Source organism: Gymnoscopelus microlampas (genome assembly GCF_963454915.1).
Source record: "Gymnoscopelus microlampas genome assembly, chromosome: 21".
In the NCBI taxonomy this organism is placed as follows: Eukaryota; Metazoa; Chordata; class Actinopteri; order Myctophiformes; family Myctophidae; genus Gymnoscopelus; species Gymnoscopelus microlampas.
In genome coordinates, this window is record NC_139958.1 from 14599551 (window position 1) to 14618723 (window position 19173).

The 19173-nt window shown below is 44.2% G+C and overlaps 2 protein-coding genes across 2 annotated transcripts in view; one reads left to right on the forward strand and one right to left on the reverse strand.

Moving 5' to 3' along the window:
* The window catches only part of sez6l (seizure related 6 homolog (mouse)-like), a gene marked incomplete at its 5' end in the record, with an annotated part of 76871 nt that overhangs the window by 3931 nt on the left and 53767 nt on the right, over positions 1-19173 (reverse strand). Inside the window, 6 exons of the mRNA XM_084047108.1 lie at positions 696-890; positions 2818-3009; positions 4059-4253; positions 8335-8531; positions 16690-16828; positions 18012-18206. Of these exons, the coding sequence (XP_083903234.1) occupies positions 696-890; positions 2818-3009; positions 4059-4253; positions 8335-8531; positions 16690-16828; positions 18012-18206 (1113 nt within the window). The remainder of the gene's footprint in view (positions 1-695; positions 891-2817; positions 3010-4058; positions 4254-8334; positions 8532-16689; positions 16829-18011; positions 18207-19173) is intronic.
* LOC311037252 (dual specificity tyrosine-phosphorylation-regulated kinase 2-like) lies at positions 11383-13413 on the forward strand (the record flags this gene model as incomplete). The annotated part of the gene is made up of 2 exons (XM_084046375.1): positions 11383-13053; positions 13318-13413. The coding sequence occupies 2 exons, from the start codon at positions 11383-11385 to the stop codon at positions 13411-13413; spliced, it is 1767 nt and encodes a 588-aa protein (XP_083902501.1).

The following is a 19173-nucleotide window of genomic DNA, read 5'->3' on the forward strand; positions in this document are numbered from 1 at the left end:
GGGTTGCCAATTTCATCGAATCAGGAGAGAGTACAGTACATATTTTATCAGCTTCTATTTTATTTTATTTTATTTGTGTTCCAGTTCCAATTTTGGAGTTCCAAATTCTCTCCTGATTGGACAAAATTGATATCCCGACCTGAACATGCCTTTTCTGTTTACTAAAGACATGTGAGAAATGGGAAGACCCTTGTTTTTGAACAAACACTCTATAGCAATGAGTACTATCAGTGTTAAATAGCTCATATAGAGCTCCTATAGAGCTATTTAACAATGTTACTGAACAAATACTAGCAATGATTACTTTCACAATATAGAGCTATTTAACACTGTTACTGAACAAACTCTCTAGTCTATAGCAATAATTTCTATCACAATATAGAGCTATTCATCACTTATTTTAATAAAAAAAAATCACTTACTGCACCTTAAATCTCTGGGACCCCATTCTACACTGTAAGATCCTCCATTTGTACGCTCTCAGAGTTAGACTCAAGGGGTCCACTTGGTTCCTCACTAGCAATCAAAGTCGGGGACCCCCTAGAACCCCCCTCAAGGATCACTGGGGGGTCCCCGGACCCCACTTTGAGAACCACTTGCAGTACAATAAGGCTAATTAATGTGTCGACAATAAAGAGTTGCATCCCATGCATGAACGAACGAACGAACACAGATGGTTCCCCAGACAGACTCACCCCTGCAGAGTGGGAGCGGACCGCTCCAGAACGACGGGTTCCCCTGGATGCATTTGATGGCCACCTCCCCAATGAGCTCGTATCCTTGGTAACAGACGAAGCTGAGCGACTCGCTGGGCAGGTAGAGTCTCTTGGACAGGATCTGGTAGCCGTTGTCAGGGAGACCGGGGTTCTCGCAGGAGACCGAGTCTTCAGCTTGAAGAGAAGACATAATGTACCAGATATGACATCTGATCTGACCTCTTCACACTTCTCTTCACTTTGACACTTCTCTTCACTTTCCCCCCTCCCCCCTATTGTCTGATTTGCCAGATTTGAAATGAGGCCAATTCACATTTCATACCCGGCAAATGCCCCCCCCCCCTCTCTGTGACAAGGCTTGGACTAGCCACAGATGTTCCACTGAAGTGCCAATGGCGTTATGGGGGGGGGGGGGGGGGGGGCAGATCTTTCCTGACATTTCTGTGTGTGTGTGTGTGTGTGTGTGTGTGTGTGTGTGTGTGTGCGTGTGTGTGTGTGCGTGCGCGCGCAGGATGTCTGTGTGTGCCTCATGGATAACCCCCGACTTTTCTCCAGGTGGCCATGGCATGTATCATCTGCATATCAAACACATATGACATTGACCCATTAAGACTAGGAAAGCATCTGTCAATTTAGATTTTAACCATTATTTGCCAAATACATGTCATTTTGGGTGGTCCTTGACATAGAAAAGCACCACTTATATAGCAACATACCGGTAGGATTTAGAAAACATTTATAGATATATATTTGGCCGTGGACCCACATCTCAAAATGTTCTGTTCCAGGGACCCCCAGAAGCAAAGATTTCAGTTACAAATGTTTGCTTTAAAAAATATACACATTCAAAGATTTGCACACATTTTCAAGATTTTTCAATAAATAGCAGATCTACAAGCTCATAGCGCGGCACTCGGTGCCGCGCTATGAGCTTGTAGATCTGCAATTTTTGAATAGCCCAAAAAATCTAAAAATGACACGGATGTGTTCCCGGATTGAATGGGTTAAGATGATTCTATAAAAAAATGCAGCATAATAAAAAAACTAAAAAACTTGTTTTGACACAAAGCGACAGTGGGTTGATGCAGGGAGAGCGGTAGCCTGTCCAGTCAGCTTAGATAAGAAATCAAATATAAGCTCCACTTCTTATCATGTCAGCGGAGAGAGCGTTTCATCCTCGGTGTTACCGGAACATTTCATGACATGTTTCTGAATCCATAACGCCTGACAAACTAGACACTAAACCGCAGGCTACTGTCTGCTTTCAGCTCAACATCCTGGAGGAAAGACGGTGTTTATATCTTTGCTGTCAGACAGAAAGAAACCTTGTATTTTTTCTGTAAAGTCACTATCCAGTGTACATTAAATATTGGTACAGTAGTTGCGGGTTGAAGTTTTTTGGGGGGGGCTTGTTTATAAAGTGTAGTTGCTGATCTAAAAGCAACATCTTGCATTACGACAGGTTGCGAGCTCGTAGATTGTCTATTTTCAAATAGCAAATGTATAGGGTTAAAGCGGTTAAACCGATGTTGATGCTATATTAATATCAATCCATGCTGTGTGCGTGTGTGTGCTCATGTGGTCTATAGTCTCTTCTTTTGGGCTTGATTTCGTAGACCTGGCCGCTTGTTTCTCTTGCAAAATCTGGCAACACTGGTGTCACATATGTGATTACTACAAGTTAACAAAGCTTGTAGATCTGTTCACTATTGAATAAGGGCTGAAGTGATTTTAACCATGTTAGACTCAGTGAAAAACACGTGTCCTTGGTTCTGGTGACTGACATTGTCCTTCTAATGAGTGAGGGGGCCGTGTTTCACCTCAAGTACTATGACAATATCAGTCACCAGAACCAACGACACGTGTTTTCAATGAATTTAACATGGTTAAAATGGAGTTTGAACTTGGAGTTTGAACAATGTTTCTATAGGAAGGGGGTGTGTCTTATAAAATGAATATCAAACTCTAAAGAGCTAATCTAAATATTGAATCAAGCAACTTAAAAACTGTCTAGGATCCACACAAAAGCCTGAGTAGATGATAAAATGACCTCTAACATGTTTGAAAGTGAAATATCCCTTTTTAAGAGGTTAAAACTCACAAACGCAGTGAGGGAGTCTAGATGTCCACACGGGGGTCCCCGGCTCGCGGCCATAGCAGGTGAGAACGGCGCCGCCCTGCAGGATGTAGCCCACGTTGCAGCTGTACTGTATGGTGGTCCCCACCAGGAGTTTGGGGTCCGACAGAGACCTGGTGGAGTGCTCCACGTGCCCAGGGTCCGAACAGTACATGACTGAAAGAAAAACAATGCAACTTAGTGTACATTATGAAGTATCGTGTGCAATTTGTACATGCATGTGCCTAACCGCACGCACAATCACAAGTAATTAGTGTGCAGTTGGTGGTATTAACAAGCTCAGTGGCCTAGTGGTTAAGATTGTCCGTCCTGAGATTGGAGTCTGGGTTTGCTTCCTCAGTCGCGGTCGGGTCATACCAAAGACTATAAAAATGGCACCCACTGCCACCCTGCTTGGCACTCAGCACGCTACAGAAACAGGCTCCTGACCTACAGTATGAGCCACATATAGCGTGACAAGGCTTAGGGGTCATGTTCATAGAGAACTCCTTTTCAGCAGGCAGCGCCAGTCTGCCATGTATTTCTATGGTAAAGACGCGCTGGTGCGCTCCTTTCCCAAGTGCCCGAGCAATGCGCTTCAGCACTCCTGGTGATCGGGTTTTTTTTTTTTTTTGCTGCAGCTTCAAGCTGGAAACAGTTACACTTTTGGAGAGGAGCGTGCTCTTTTTATCCTCCTGGCTGTGTCTGACAAGCCGGTAATTTATGACTCTAGGTTGAATCGTTATCACAACCATGAGATGCCCTTGTTTACCCTTGTTTCAGCTAAGCTGTTTGTGCTAATAACAGGACGTTTGAGCAGTGAGCACCTCAGTGGTTGATAGGTTGGAACAGTGCAGGCATTACGCTGTGTGTGAGAACTATGGACATGATATCCACACTGTGTGTGAGCACTATGGACATGATATGGACATGATATCCACACTGTGTGTGAGTGCTATGGACATGATATCCACACTGTGTGTGAGCACTATGGACATGATATCCACACTGTGTGTGAGTGCTATGGACATGATATCCACACTGTGTGAGTGCTATGGACATGATATCCAACACTGTGTGTGAGCGCTATGGACATGATATCCACACTGTGTGAGTGCTATGGACATGATATCCAACACTGTGTGTGAGCCCTATGGACATATCCAAAGCACTCCTCAGCTCTCTGTGGACACGGACCCTTAGTATTAACTGGAATTGGAACATACTTTTTTCACAGAATGGAGGTTGTGTGTTCCACTGCAGGTCTAGTTGACAGGTGAGGGTCTCCTGTCCCACCAGGTCATATCCTGGGTCACACTGGTAGGTGATGCGTGCCCCCCGGACCAGCGCAGCGTGGCTGGTGGTCTTCCGGCCGTTCTGGATCTCTGGAAGATCTGGACAGGAGTCGTTACGGGATACCTCTGTTCTCATAGAAAAACAAACAAAAAAGAACCCAGGCATTTCATGAGTGGTCCATTAGAAAAGATTTATGCATTTAATTCTATATTAAATTTAACATCACAGTTAGACTGAGAGCAGTTTCTCTTCCATATTATGTGGAAAACGATGTCTCAGAAGCGAATATGATTTGATTCCAACATTTCGCTGAAACCTTTTATCTCAATATTTTGCATTATTTTTGGGCGGTGCAACCGCCCCTATATGTGAGGTTTGGACATCGACATTTGCTGCACTGTGATTGGCCACCATTGTACCCCCCTAACCCTACACATTCAATGCAAATCACTGGCCACCATTGTACCCCCCTAACCCTGCACCGTGATTGGGGCGGCCATAGCTGAGTGGTTAGTGAGCCCGCCCAGGGAGCCAGAGGCCCTGGTTGCCCCAGGTTCGATTCCAGGCCACGCCAGCATATGTGTCGATGAAATTAAATTTGTCCCTGAGCAAGACTCTTAACCCCTAATTGCTCACAGGTTCTCATTGGAAACAAGACCGTAAGGACTTTCATGAACGACCTGTTAAAAGGAATTATCCTTATCCTTATTGGCCACCATTGTACACCCCTAACCCCTACACATTCAATGCAAATCTATTGGCTGACTCTATTCAGGACTGTGATTGGCTAGTGAAACACATGACACATGTGCATAGCCCTATAAATAGGACTATGCACTTAAAAAAAACACATTTATGGTTATGTTTTTTTTAAGTGAATCACCCATTGTGGACCAACCATTGTTTATTTATTGTTTATTGTTAATAATAATAACACCACACACTTCAGAAATATTACTTTTCTTTAAGTGAACTTCCATCACTGTGATGACCACTGTGACCACACCGCCCACTTCACACTGGGTGTGATTTTTTTTAATTATTTTGTAAATTAATGCCCTACTTCGTCATACTACAGTGTCACACAGAAATAGCAGACCTACTGTACAAGCTCAAAATGCAACTCAATCACTGCAACACATTTTGAGCTTGTAGATCTGCTATTTTTGCACCCGACAACAACCATTTATTACGTGTGCTCTCTGCAAACTGGAAGGCTACTAAGGATAGAAGATTGATTTGTCAGATTTCTCGATTGACCATGTGACGACGTGTTAAAGCTGCACTATGTAACTTTTATGTTCTACCCCGGATTTGAACCCAGATCTCCTGCTCAAGTGCTGGATTTGACCACTGAGCCTAATAGAGCCTTAAGGCCTTTGCAGACAGGGTGCGATTTTCCGCACGGAAAAAACGTACTATATCATTTTTTAGCGGCGCTAGCCGCTCTATACCTTTAGGTATAGAGCGGATATTAGCCCTCTATGCCTGGCTTTTGCGTCAACGTTCTGATTGGTCAGGTGCGCCAACGTTCTGATTGGTCAGGTGCGTCAACGTTCTGATTGGTCAGGTGCGTCAACGTTCTGATTGGTCAGGTGCGCCAAAGTTGTGATTGGTCACTATTCATGACATCACTATGATGTCATGAATATAGAATTCGATGTCTATATAAACGATGACAATGACTTCATCTTATTATTCATTTGGCTAAAGTCTCCGTCTAGGTAAGTTATTTAAAGTTAATATGACGAATAGAAAGAGAAAGATACAAGAACAGATGAAGGGTGAATGTATAGAAAGTCTGAGTTCGGGACCCAGTCATCCGTTATGACAGAATGGTTTGATAGAGACGATCGAGAATCCAAGAGTCCGTTAAGGTTCTGATTGGTCAGGCCCGTCAAGGTTCTGATTGATCAGGCCCGTCAAGGTTGTGATTTGTCAGGCAAGGGGACTATTCATGACATCACTATGATGTCAAGGTTTATTTTTTATTTCCTCATGTTTTTTTTTGTATATATTTTTATTTGGCTAAAGTCTCCTTCTAGGTAAGTTATTTAAAGTTAGATCCTCAATTTAACTTTATCTGTCGTCGACGCTCTGATTGGTCAGACCCGTCAACAAAGTGATTGGTCAAGCTTCACATGACACATGGCTATAAACACATTATAAACACATATCGATGACATAATGTATTCAAAGGCGCCGCTACCTTCACACAGGGTGTGATTTTTAGCGGCGCTAGCCGCTCTATACCTTTAGGTATAGAGCGGATATTAGCCCTCTATGCCTGGCTTTTGCGTCAACGTTCTGATTGGTCAGGTGCGCCAACGTTCTGATTGGTCAGGTGCGTCAACGTTCTGATTGGTCAGGTGCGTCAACGTTCTGATTGGTCAGGTGCGCCAAAGTTGTGATTGGTCACTATTCATGACATCACTATGATGTCATGAATATAGAATTTGATGTCTATATAAACGATGACAATGACTTCATCTTATTATTCATTTGGCTAAAGTCTCCGTCTAGGTAAGTTATTTAAAGTTAATATGACGAATAGAAAGAGAAAGATACAAGAACAAATGAAGGGTGAATGTATAGAAAGTCTGAGTTCGGGACCCAGTCATCCGTTATGACAGAATGGTTTGATAGAGACGATCGAGAATCCAAGAGTCCGTTAAGGTTCTGATTGGTCAGGCCCGTCAAGGTTCTGATTGATCAGGCCCGTCAAGGTTGTGATTTGTCAGGCAAGGGGACTATTCATGACATCACTATGATGTCAAGGTTTATTTTTTATTTCCTCATGTTTTTTTTTGTATATATTTTTATTTGGCTAAAGTCTCCTTCTAGGTAAGTTATTTAAAGTTAGATCCTCAATTTAACTTTATCTGTCGTCGACGCTCTGATTGGTCAGACCCGTCAACAAAGTGATTGGTCAAGCTTCACATGACACATGGCTATAAACACATTATAAACACATATCGATGACATAATGTATTCAAAGGCGCCGCTACCTTCACACAGGGTGTGATTTTTAAATGAACACATGGTTCTCAATCACCTCATGCACACCCCGTGCGGCGATGCGATGCGGTGATGCGATGCGTTTTTTTTTTTCAATCGAACCCAGTTCGATTCGTGCGTCTTTTTGCATGCGGTAAAAACTGATTGACCAATCGCACCCTGTGTGCAAAGGCCTTTACTGTTGGTCAAAATTCATGTCAAACCAGGAACGGGATCGTGTCAAAGGTCGTGTCTAACCTAGACACAGGATCTAAATGTCTCAATAGAAGAGCGGGGAGACCAAATACAACCACACCGATTGTATTAAGTTATATTGTAACATACTCTACCATACATATTGGACAAGAAAAATAATTTAATACACTAAAATAAATTACATAATAGAGCTTAAGATTTAATGTTAATCATTCACAAACATAGCCACACTGCAGTATTCATCACTCATGTCTCAAAGCATATACATATTCTAGTATACATGTACACTGTTATGTAGGCTACGTTATATGAAACAGAACCTCTACTGTATAAGTGTGTATGTGTGTGTGTGTGTGTGAGAGAGAAATCAAATGTGATGTGATTGAATAAGGGCAGAGGAAAAGGAGAGCTATAAGACAAAGCCTGGGAGAGCCATGTAAGAAGAGACATGAAACATGCAATGAAAAAAGTAATGTCCACGTTTTTTTTATACCATCCTGTGTAAGGGGACCACAGTGGAAATAAGTATCACTTTACTGTGTTGTTGTTATCCTCGATTGTCTTTTAACCTTCTACACAGTATGTATGACGGTTGCAGGCAGTTAAATACTTTTGTAAATCAAATCAAACGGTAGAGTCCGTGGCCTAATGCATATCGTTGCTGTCGGGCAGAAACCTCTTATCTCCATATTCTAACCTTTTCGTAAATTGTTTCCCTACTTGCTCATACTACAGCGTCACACGAATGCATCAAGAGCAGTAGATCTGCAAGCTCGAAACGCGGCGCGAAGCGACGCGTTTTGAGCTTGTAGATCTGCTATTTTTGTCGTTTTTTTTTATTTGAATCCTGAATAGTAGCAGTTTTAGACGTAAGAGGTTTCCACCCGACAGAGACGATATCAAACCGGGGGTCCTTGAAATAAAATTAAAAAAAAGTCGAGAATCACGCAGGGGGGGTTTGAGACATCCAAGCCATCTACCTCTGAGGCTCACCCATGTAGTTGATGATGAAGCCCTCTCCCTTGCCAAACACCAGGCCAGCGGGGTCCGACTGGAAGGTGACGGTCAGGTCAGGACTGGTGGAGGACAGCTTGAAGGGTCTGCTCCCTCCCACGTAATGTCCCAGGATACGAGTGGTCACCTCGTCACCGTCCAGGATGGTCACCATGTCGCTGTCGCTGATGTTCAGCCTGAGGATATTGGGGGGGGGGGGGGGGGGGACAACAAGGATGACACCATCCATTAAAGGGATAGTTCAGTTTTTTCTATCGATTAGTCACCCCATGGAGACTTGAATGAATGATTTATTTTTATTTTTTCGTCGCATTCCTAAGCCACTAATTTGATGACCAGTGGACCGGTAGGCAGTAGTTCCGGTAGGAGACACAAAGGAGACTCTTTGTGTCTCCTACCGGAACCGCTGCCGGTCATCAAATTATTCTCCTAACTGTTCCTAGTTATTATGATCCTAACTGTCAGAAAGTTGAGTACTACTGCTCTAGAGCATGATTTGTACACCTACTGTATACAGTAGGAATGAATTCATTCTTATTTGATTATTCTTATTTTACATTATACTACTTCCAGGTGCAGTTTATGACATTATAAAAAAAGAAAACTTTAATATTATGTAAAATAGTCTCATAATTCAAGAGAGATTATACATTTTTAATGGTGCTATGGAAAGCTCCGGAAAGCAACTTAATGAAACGTATACAGTCTCTCTTAACAGCTCCATAGGAGTCAACTGAATGAAACTACAGTCTCTCTTCCCAGCTCCATAGGAGTCAACTGAATGAAACTACAGTCTCTCTTACCAGTTCCATAAGAGTCAACTGAATGAAACTACAGTCTCTCTTCCCAGCTCCATATGAGTGAACTGAGTGAAACTCATTCATACAGTCTCTCTTATCAGCTCCACAACTGAACTGAAGGGTCCCATTTCTCAACATCGGGTCCGGGGACCCGACGTTGAGAAACGGTAGTATTTCACATATATCTATCCATGCTTATTATTCTTCCATATCACCGATGCGGGCTGGCCATGAGGACAGAGATGACATTGACCTGTTCTCCCAACAGGGTTAGGACACCTCCTGTACCGTAGGCTCTGAACCCAGGGGACAACAGGGTCAGGACACCTCCTGAACCCAGGGGACACTGAACAGTGAACAGTCAGCAAAACAACAGCGCACACAGGAAGGTTGACATTTTACCCCATGCCCAGGGGCGTAATTTATTTGGGGTCTCAGGGGATCATGGCAATTGCAACCCCCTAGCGTTCACATTTAATCTCAAATGATGCATATGTTTTGACTTACTGTACTTACTTATAGATAATGCGTCTTCCTGTCTGCAAGCATACATTTATTAACCACGTTCAACCTGGCATCCCTATTTTGGGCATGTCATTAAAGGCGAACCGTCCCGCCAAAATTAGCAAAAATAGTGGCAAGTTCACAACTGACTTTGCTAATTTTAACTTGAACTGAAAACAAAGTCAAAGTGAAATAAAAAAAATAATTTAAACTAATGAAAAATACAATACTACAATAACCTTGTTCAGCACACCTGCACTCTCTGCTGCGCGAGAAAAAAGGACGCTCTGCTTCCAAATTTTGCCGTTTCCCCCCGTTTTTTTTTCTCACGCCGTTTGGTGAACCCCCAAGGTTGGTGCCCTGTGCTGCGCTGCTTTTATCCGCCGGATTGGGACGTTCATGGCATATTTTGCACCATTACGGTGCGTTCATCATCGGTGAGAGTGCCTCTAACAGCCGCTGCTGGCTGCGTGCAGCAAGCTGCGATGCGAGGCAACACTCACACAATCACGTGCAGCATGCGTCCCCTTCCCCTGCGCCTAATGGCTGTACATGGGGCCGACGCGTGCTTTAGCGTGATTGTGTGAGTGTGGCTTCAGGAAGTAAATTCCTGGCCTCGATCTCCAGGCTTTTATTTTTTAGTTTTGCTAAAAAATAAAAGCTTGGAAATTCCTGTCCCAGCTGTTGGCTCGCGTCGTCTGATGTGCCGCGCATTATTTATTTTGGGTGCGTATGCGCACCTGCGCACCAGTTATGTGCACCCCTGTCTCTGAGGTTGATAGGGCTTAATGAAGTTCTAGTGACATAGTAAAAATATACCCTTCCCCTCATTATCATAACACAACAGGTGTGGGCATGAGGAGGGACTAACTAGAACCAGGCATACTTAATGAACTGTAGGCGTGTCCACATAAAAACATAATTATAACAATTTCTGTACACTTTTTTTGAAAAAAACCTTTCTCCTAGTATAACCATAATACCTGATTATTATGTTTTAGGGCGGGGGGGGGGGGGGGGAATCACTGAAAATCACGGCACCCAGTCTTTAACCTGAGCTGGAAAACAAACTACAAAATCAGTCTGGGGCTTCATTCCCTTTAATTGAAAATCGAGTTTCAAGTGGTGTCTATATGAGCATGTCACATCATAGAGGTAACACTAACAGCTAAAGAGAACTTGACAATCCAACAACAGGATGACACAGGACTAGGGATTAAATAAGAAAGGAGATTACGTCACAGTCGCGTCACCCATGACAGTATCCCCGCGTGTGTGACCAAAGTCAACTTTACCACAGTGGAAACCCAGTTTCAGCTTCACCCAGCTGATGATTCCTCAGATGGTGATGACGAGCAGTTGGGGTCAAGTGCCTTGCTCTGGAACACTTGGACACACATACTGGGCAAGTGGAGGGTCGGCCCGGCAGCATTAGTGCTGCGTGTGTATATCTGTGACGTTGCGCCACAACCCATCTTATTGGCTGACAGCTGGATCAACTCAACAGCCAATCACAGGGATTTGAGCAGGTGGCGTAATCAGAGTTCTTCACGCTGCATTAGAGTGGTAGAACGGACAGTATAAAACATGTAGGTCACTAGAGAGCCCGACTGCGACACCTTGCCACGGCGCTGATCCCTAACCCAAGGCTAGCTGAGCCCAAGGCAGGGTTATTTACATAGGACTATTACACAAGGCGGTTCAAAGAGCTTCACGCAACAACATGAAAGGCGCTAAGACATTAAAAAATGAGAATGTTATAAAAGGACTGTGTGACTCGCACACGAGGACTGACCAAATCCTCAAAACACAGGGCATACTGAGGGATAAGGCGGTGGTGCGAGGTGTTCGACTGAAGCTCAATCGCGACAGGACCAGTTGCATTGGTAAGGTGGGTAAACCTGTGCCCTTGTCTGGCCCGTCCAAGGAGCAAAGTGTGGACAGAACAGGCTCCAGTAAGGCCTACAATGATTTGTCCTACCAACGGGGAACTAACAGAAGAGATGTCAAGCTGTGTGGCAATGCCCTGACTCCTGAGCAGGCTCTTAGGCGCTACCGCTCCAAGCTGACCGCCCTAGAGCAGACGGAGATCCACTCCTACCCAGAGATCTACTTCCTGGGAACCGATGCCAGGAAGAGGCCTACCGTCACTGGCGCAAACAACAACTGTGGCTACGATGACGATGATGCCCACTACATCATGGTCCTGCATGACCAGGTGGCCTACCGCTACGAGGTCATCAGGGTGATCGGTAAGGGCAGCTTCGGACAGGTGGCCGAGGTGTACGACCACAAGCTGAAGCAGCGAGTGGCCCTGAAGATGGTTCGCAACGAGATGCGCTTCCAGCGGGAAGCCCATGGGGAGATCCGCATCCTGGAGGTCTTACGCAAGCAGGACCGGAACGACACCATGAACGTGGTGCGCATGCTGGAGAACTTCACTTTCCGCGGCCACATCTGCATGACGTTCGAACTGCTGAGCATTAACCTATATGAGCTCCTGAGGAGGAACGCGTTCCAGGGCTTCAGCCTGCCGCTGGTCAGGAGGTTTGCCATGTCCATCCTGAAGTGTCTGGAGGCGCTGGGCAGACACGGGATCGTCCATTGTGACCTAAAGCCTGAGAACATCCAGCTCAAGCACGATGGACGCACCGACATCAAGGTGATTGACTTTGGCTGCAGCTGTTTTGAACACCAGCGGGTCTACACGTACGTCCAGTCTCGCTTCTACCGCGCCCCGGAGGTGATCCTCGTCTCGCGCTACGGCCTGCCCATCGACATGTGGAGCTTCGGCTGCATACTGGCCGAGCTGCTGACTGGATACCCTCTATTCCCGGGTGAGGATGAAGGCGACCAGCTGGCCTGTTTCATGGAGCTTCTGGGCATGCCCCCACGAAACGTCTTGGAGAAGGCCAAACGGGTGAAGAAATTCATCAACTCCAAGGGCTACCCACGCTACTGTGACAGCGTAACGCTGCCCTCAGGGGCCATCATACTCACGGCGTCCCGCTCCCCCCGAGGCAAGATAAGAGGCCCCCCGGGGAGCAAGGACTGGAGCGTTGCACTGAACGGCTGCAGGGACCCCACCTTTACTGACTTCATGAAGAAGTGTTTGGACTGGGACCCCTCGGAGCGCCTCACGCCCAGCCAGGCGCTCAAGCACCCCTGGCTGTACCGTGAAATGCCCATGCCCCAACCTGCGCCCGACAAGATCTCAAACTCCCCCGTAGTGAAAAGGATCCACAAGCACTACACAACCTCCTTCCCCTCCATCCAGGCTAGAGCAGGGCCTGGCCTGGCTGCCACTATAGCCACAAACAAACCGACGATTAACACATTTCAGCCGACGAGTAACACATTTCAGCCGACGAGTAACACATTTCCACTTACAGCCGTAAGATCAACACTGATACCACGGAAACAACACAGAACAATGGGACAACCGGTCCCATTGCACTGACAATATGAAGATGTACACTAAGAAACACTTTGTTCCAGCAGGATCACAAACTGTTATACAGATCAAGTGAAACTTTACTGTGAGAAAATTAACTAGAGATATAAGTGATAAACTGTAGTACACCTATAGAACACCTTTTTTGTTTACAAGGAAGAGAAGCTCGACGACATAATTAATTCCCTGAATAATTAAATCCAGGCCCTGGAGAGGAAGATTTCGGAGAGGGACAAGGTCACCGATGACAATGAGAAGAAAATATTTGAGCTGAACACCAAGAACCAGTCGCTGGATTAGAAACACCCGGAACTTTGCAGATCCAGCAGATCCATGAGATGGAGAGAGAACTGGAAGACTTCCATGAGAACACCTCTGAGCTTAAACTCAAACTGAAGACCACAGAGAAGAAACGCACAAGGAGATGCAGTGGCTTGAAGGACATGGAGGCCTATGTTTGCCGGATCAAGGCAGACCTAGTGTCCTTGAGCAAGACGCTGAAACCCCTAATTGCTCCCGATGAGCAAATTGGTGCTTTGCATGGTTTCCTCAGCCATCGGTATGTGAATGGGTGAATGTAATGCACAATCTATGTGAAGCGCTTTGGATAAAAGTGCTATATAAATGCTCCATTTACCATTTACCTCCATAACTGTCATACAGGTACCAAAGGAACTCTAGGGCAGTATATTGGATCTCCATGAATGCTACGCACAGAGGAGTGATGTGGTTCAGATAGTGGGCATAGATTTAGCGTCTCTGAAGCCAAGGCTTGGCCAAAGTGTCTGCGCCCCCCCGCAACAAAGAAGCTAAGCTCCTGAAGGAGAACGTCGCCAATGTGGAACTCAACAAGCTGAGCAGTAGCAGCCTTATTGAACTGGATGAAGAAACCAGTTCCTGCTGCCTGTGTAGCCCTACATGGAACAAGGGTCTAGAGCCTGCATAATATGACAAGAACCCAAGTCCATAACTATGAGATCAAGCTGAAGGTGGCCAAGACTCCCTCTAATCTAAGGGAAAGACCAGGAAGATGAGAGATGATGGGTGACCGCTGTCATCTCCATGAACCAACAGTGCATTCCAACCATAGACGGTAAAAAGGATGGACAAAGTTACGCCCATGGACTCTACAGACCGTAAATTAAGCCTATTTTTCAGCTATTTCAAATCTGCCATCTTTCTTTATCTGGAGCACTGAAATGAATGCTATTGGTTGGGACCAGAGCGGGGGTGGGGAATTAATGCTATCGGTTGTGTAGCTTGTCATTCAAATCATCACAAGGTAGCCACGCCCCACCTGAAGCATACCCTACTTTATCATCAATTTTTAAATAAATGGGACCATAATTTACCAAAACGCATATCATGGTGATTGAAAGAAGACTTTAAACTAGCGACTAGAACCATATAGTATTTATGACAATGTTTATTAAGGTAATAAAAAACTCATAAGCTGGCCCCTTGATTCCAACAGTGATTTCATCAAGAACAAACACGGCCGATGAAAGGCAGGCTTTCCAGGAAGAGATGCAGTGCAACAGAGCTTGAATGAGTTGCAGTCGGGATACAGACAGAAGAGTGTGTTGCTAATCTGGAAGTAATAGAGAGGGTGACAATGATGGACCAGGTCACTGGGTCAAGTCATGTGTCACCTTTTTTTTGTCCTCATGGGTCATCTTTTACATCATTTCCCAGCAGAGGATTTAGTCTTTTTTTTATATTTTTTTCCCTTTTTCTCCCCAATTTAGTTGTTTGTTGCCAACAAGGGTTTGTACACAGCCACGTGTATCCTCCGGTACACATGGAGTCCCCAGGCAGCCGCGTCTTTTTACCTCAGACTGAGGGGTTTTCCAATTTCCTAATGCATGAGGAGGAACATGCTATCCCTCCCAGTTCCACTCCCTGCTGAACAGCCACTCTGACCAACCTCTGGGAGTCACTCGCGCAGTAGCCTCGATCTCCAGGCTTTTATTGTTTAGTTTTGCTAAAAAAATAAAAGCCTGGACCAACGCGTCGGTGTACCCGGTATAGGAAGTGTTTCATTTCCCCAACCAGTGCAGTGGGCGTCGCTCGTAATGTTGTGTTGACGGGGAGGGGGCTGACGGACAGATCGGTGAACCAATGGGATCACACGCAATCTCTCGCCGGAGATGTTAAACCCGCCCCTCTAGGCACGGAAGCAGGAGGGCTAGTGCAGCCTACTAGCGCAGCAACAGAGAACTCTGACATTATCTTTGCGAATTGTTGAATCTGCAGTTGTGGAAAGACCAACACATACATGTGTTTGTTCCTTCTTCCAATTATATCAGAGACATCCTTCATGCAGTTTTAAGATTCACACACAAATATCTGCTGATCCACATGATAAATTGTATCACAATTATGTATAAATAAATACAAGTAGCATGATCCACAAACATTCCAACGTTCTGCTATCCACAAACAATTGACTTGTAAGTTAAGCGTGGTTTTGTACAAATATACATCTATTTGTAAATATATAATTTGTAAAAAGAAATCTAATAATTGTATGCAGTTTATCATGAAATGTATTTTGTCAAAACGTTTTGTCAGGCCAATCTGTGATTAGTGAAACAGCATCAAAAGGAGCCCCCCCCACACGCTAGAGTTTCCTAAGCAATTAACACAATATGTAGAATTATGATATTTCTGTATTATCATTCTAAACCTATTGTTCCTGCTGTTCTACATACAGCCAACCAGCTGAGGATTTTGCAGAGCAATTCTTTATCCTTTTCTTCTATGAAATATCAAAGACCATTAAGGTTTTATTAAAGACGTTTCTAAACATAATAACCAAAAATTGGCGATCTGCACACTCACGACGTGTCGCGGCGCGATACGTTGAGAGCTTTTAGATCGGGTATTTTCGCTCTTTGCGTGACGTGCTTCCATAGAAGACATGCTAGCTTCTATGGAATCCTTAATGACTGAAATCAATCGTGGCGACTGAGGACTTTAAGCCATGCAACACACCCACACATTCATTACTCCTGCCAGTGTCATTTGGAGATATTCTGCTTCACACTCTTGGAGTCGCAAATGTCTCCAGTCCCACGCAAATGTCCCTGCGTTCTCTTTGACAATGACATCCACTAGATGGCAGCATTGTTCACTCAGCAGGTGAGCAGGTCACACCGTGTATGGCAAACCGCTAACATTTAATACGACGCGCTGTGAGCTTGTAGATCGACTATTTTCAGAGCGCAAACCCAGAGCCCAACCAAGCATAAAATGACTTGTCTTAGTTCTACTGGATCTCTTCTCCACTGCTCCCTAACATTTGAGTCTACTTTTTATTTGTTGACAACATTGTCTATATGTAGTCATGTTTTTTGTCATAGCTTTTATTTAGTTTTCGTCAGTGAAAAAAGGTAGTCGACTAAAATCGTTTTAGTCAATGAAATTTACACTGGTCTTAACTAGGAATGGTATTCTAATAGGTTTAATAATATCACGTTTCACCTGATTGAATTCACCTTCACATATTGACTATTCATTCATGTGCATTAGTGTCCCGTCGAAATAACATAAACTAAAAGTAAAAGTTCTTACAGTTGTACGTCCAGCAGCACACGCTTTCCCTCCCCGACATGGATCCTCCAGCTACAGTTCTCTCCCTCTCCGTACCACTCTGGATAGTTCGGGGACAGGATGAGACCCCCAGGGCCCGACAGATCCCCCCCACACAGCGCTGGAGGGACGAGAGAGACAGGAGGAAAGAGACAGGAGGAGATAAGTTAGGAGACAGGAGGAGACACCCAGTGCCCGACAGATGTTTTTAGGTTTTGAGGTTGTATTTAGGTTATTTGATATATCTGCCCCTGTGGAACTTCAAAGCTTAAAAGCCAAACAGTAGTGTAATTTTTCTTAAATGTTCCAATGTTCAGCAACAAAAAACACAAATTGTTAATCACAATTATTTGTGTGAAGATTAATCGTCATGTAAAATTTCAGGCCGTATCAGTGGTCCTGTATCTAAACATATTGAAGAGCTGTCTTTGATTTATATATCCTATCACATTATAGACAATACATCCAGGGGTGGGCTGCCGGTGGAGCCTAGTGGAGCGAAGCTGCACGCATGCCCGCACATGCACCATTCGCAGTTTTCGCACCTCGCTTACAAAACCTGCCGATCGACGCTGAGTGTTGCAGCTTGAACAGGAATGACCGTGCTGGTTGGTTGCATATCAGTCCATTGTGTGACCTGCTAAGTAGCCTACTGTAGGTGTCAGATGTTCTGTCTGAAGCAGTCAAAGAGTTGGATAACAGTGGCTGATGGATTCATTAACACTAAAGTTTCCACATTATGCAAGTAAATAGAAGAAAATTTGATACAGTATATTGTGGGTTAATAAATAGGCCTACATATTAAAGAGGGCGATCGCTCATGTGCGTGTGTGCGCGACGTAGTGCTCCACTAGCTAAAAAATCCACAGCACACCCCTGAATACATCACTAATTACCAATGTGTTGACCGATATATGAGAAACTGCTAAATCTTAATCGTTCTGAAAAGCATCTATCTGACTTAAATTTAAACAAATACATAAAATTACGTTTTCACACGATAAAACATTTACATTAAGTTGGCTACGGATAAGCAGTTGAACATGGATGTATGGAACTTCAATAAGGTAAAGAACATTTAACTTTAATTATACAAAGAACAAGCAAATAAATTAATGTAAAACACACTAAGAAAAAACTGAGCTTTATTTGATTTAACCACTTTCCACAAGTTCCCAAATAGTCGCGACACAAGATTTAGAGAAACGTTTTAAATATTACAAAATCTGGGACACATCTAGAAACAAATGGTTCACGGGACGTCTCCCTTCGTCCATATTTCTTTTACAGTCTTATGGTCGTACCTTTGCAAATGGGTTCTGTGTCGTTCCAGTATGGATCCCTGGCGTTGATGCACTCGATGACGGGCGGTCCTTGTTCTAAGGAGTGACCCCGGTCACAGCTGAACTGGACCACCGCCCCAACCCCGTAGGAGAGGTCAGACGTAGTGAAGTTACCGTTCAGCAGGTACGGCTCGTAGCAGTGACCGCGCTCAAACGCTGAAAAATGGGACAGTACCACAAATGGACAATTTAGGCATAAATAGCAGACACTCTTATCCTAAGCAACTAACAACAAGCAAGGTAAACATATACTGTACATAGAATGCAGAGAGACAGTGTAGTGCCTCAGTAAACTAGGGAAACAGGTAAACCAGGTAAACCAAGAACATAGCATCAGTCTAAACCAGGGGTCTTCAATGTTTTCAGGCCAAGGACCCCCTAGCTAAGAGAGAGATGAAGCAGGGACCCCCTCTATATTGTATAAAATTGTGTTTCAGATTCAACTTTTTTTTGTTTACTTGGTCTGCTCTTTTTTCCCTCTACACCAAACACCTCTTTGCCAAAAATAGCCGATCTACAAGCTCACAACGCCTCGCAGCACGATAGGGTTGAAGTGGTTAAGGTAAAAAAAAATCATATCACACAAAGATTTGGCGGACCCCCTGTAGTAACTCTGAGGACCCCCTAGGGGTCCCGAACCCCCTGTTGAAGACCCCTGGTCTAAACAATATACTATTAAAAAAAATCTGTATATTGACACTATAGGATACCAGGTAAATGAAAATAGCATCCGTCTAAATAACCACACATGAAACTATCAGTAAAACATACTTTATGAAAAGGTGGATCAAAATTCTTAATATATCGTCGCTGTGAGGGAGACACCTTGTATCTCCAGTTTTGATCTTTTTAGTTGCAATGTGTTATGAGCTTATACAGTAGACCTGCTATGTTTGATCATTTTTAAACGTTTTCTTCCTATAATGACATGCCCAATAATAATAGGGACGCCAGGTTGAAAGAGGTTAAGTGTGTCTGTGGGGTTTCTCTAAATATTGAACCAATGAAAAGTATGAACAAGATCTTGTGACTAAATAATAACTACATTGGAATCCACATTCTTTTTTTCTGCCCAATTTCCTGAAAAGTAACAGTTTTGGACAGCGACGATATGTTTGAAATC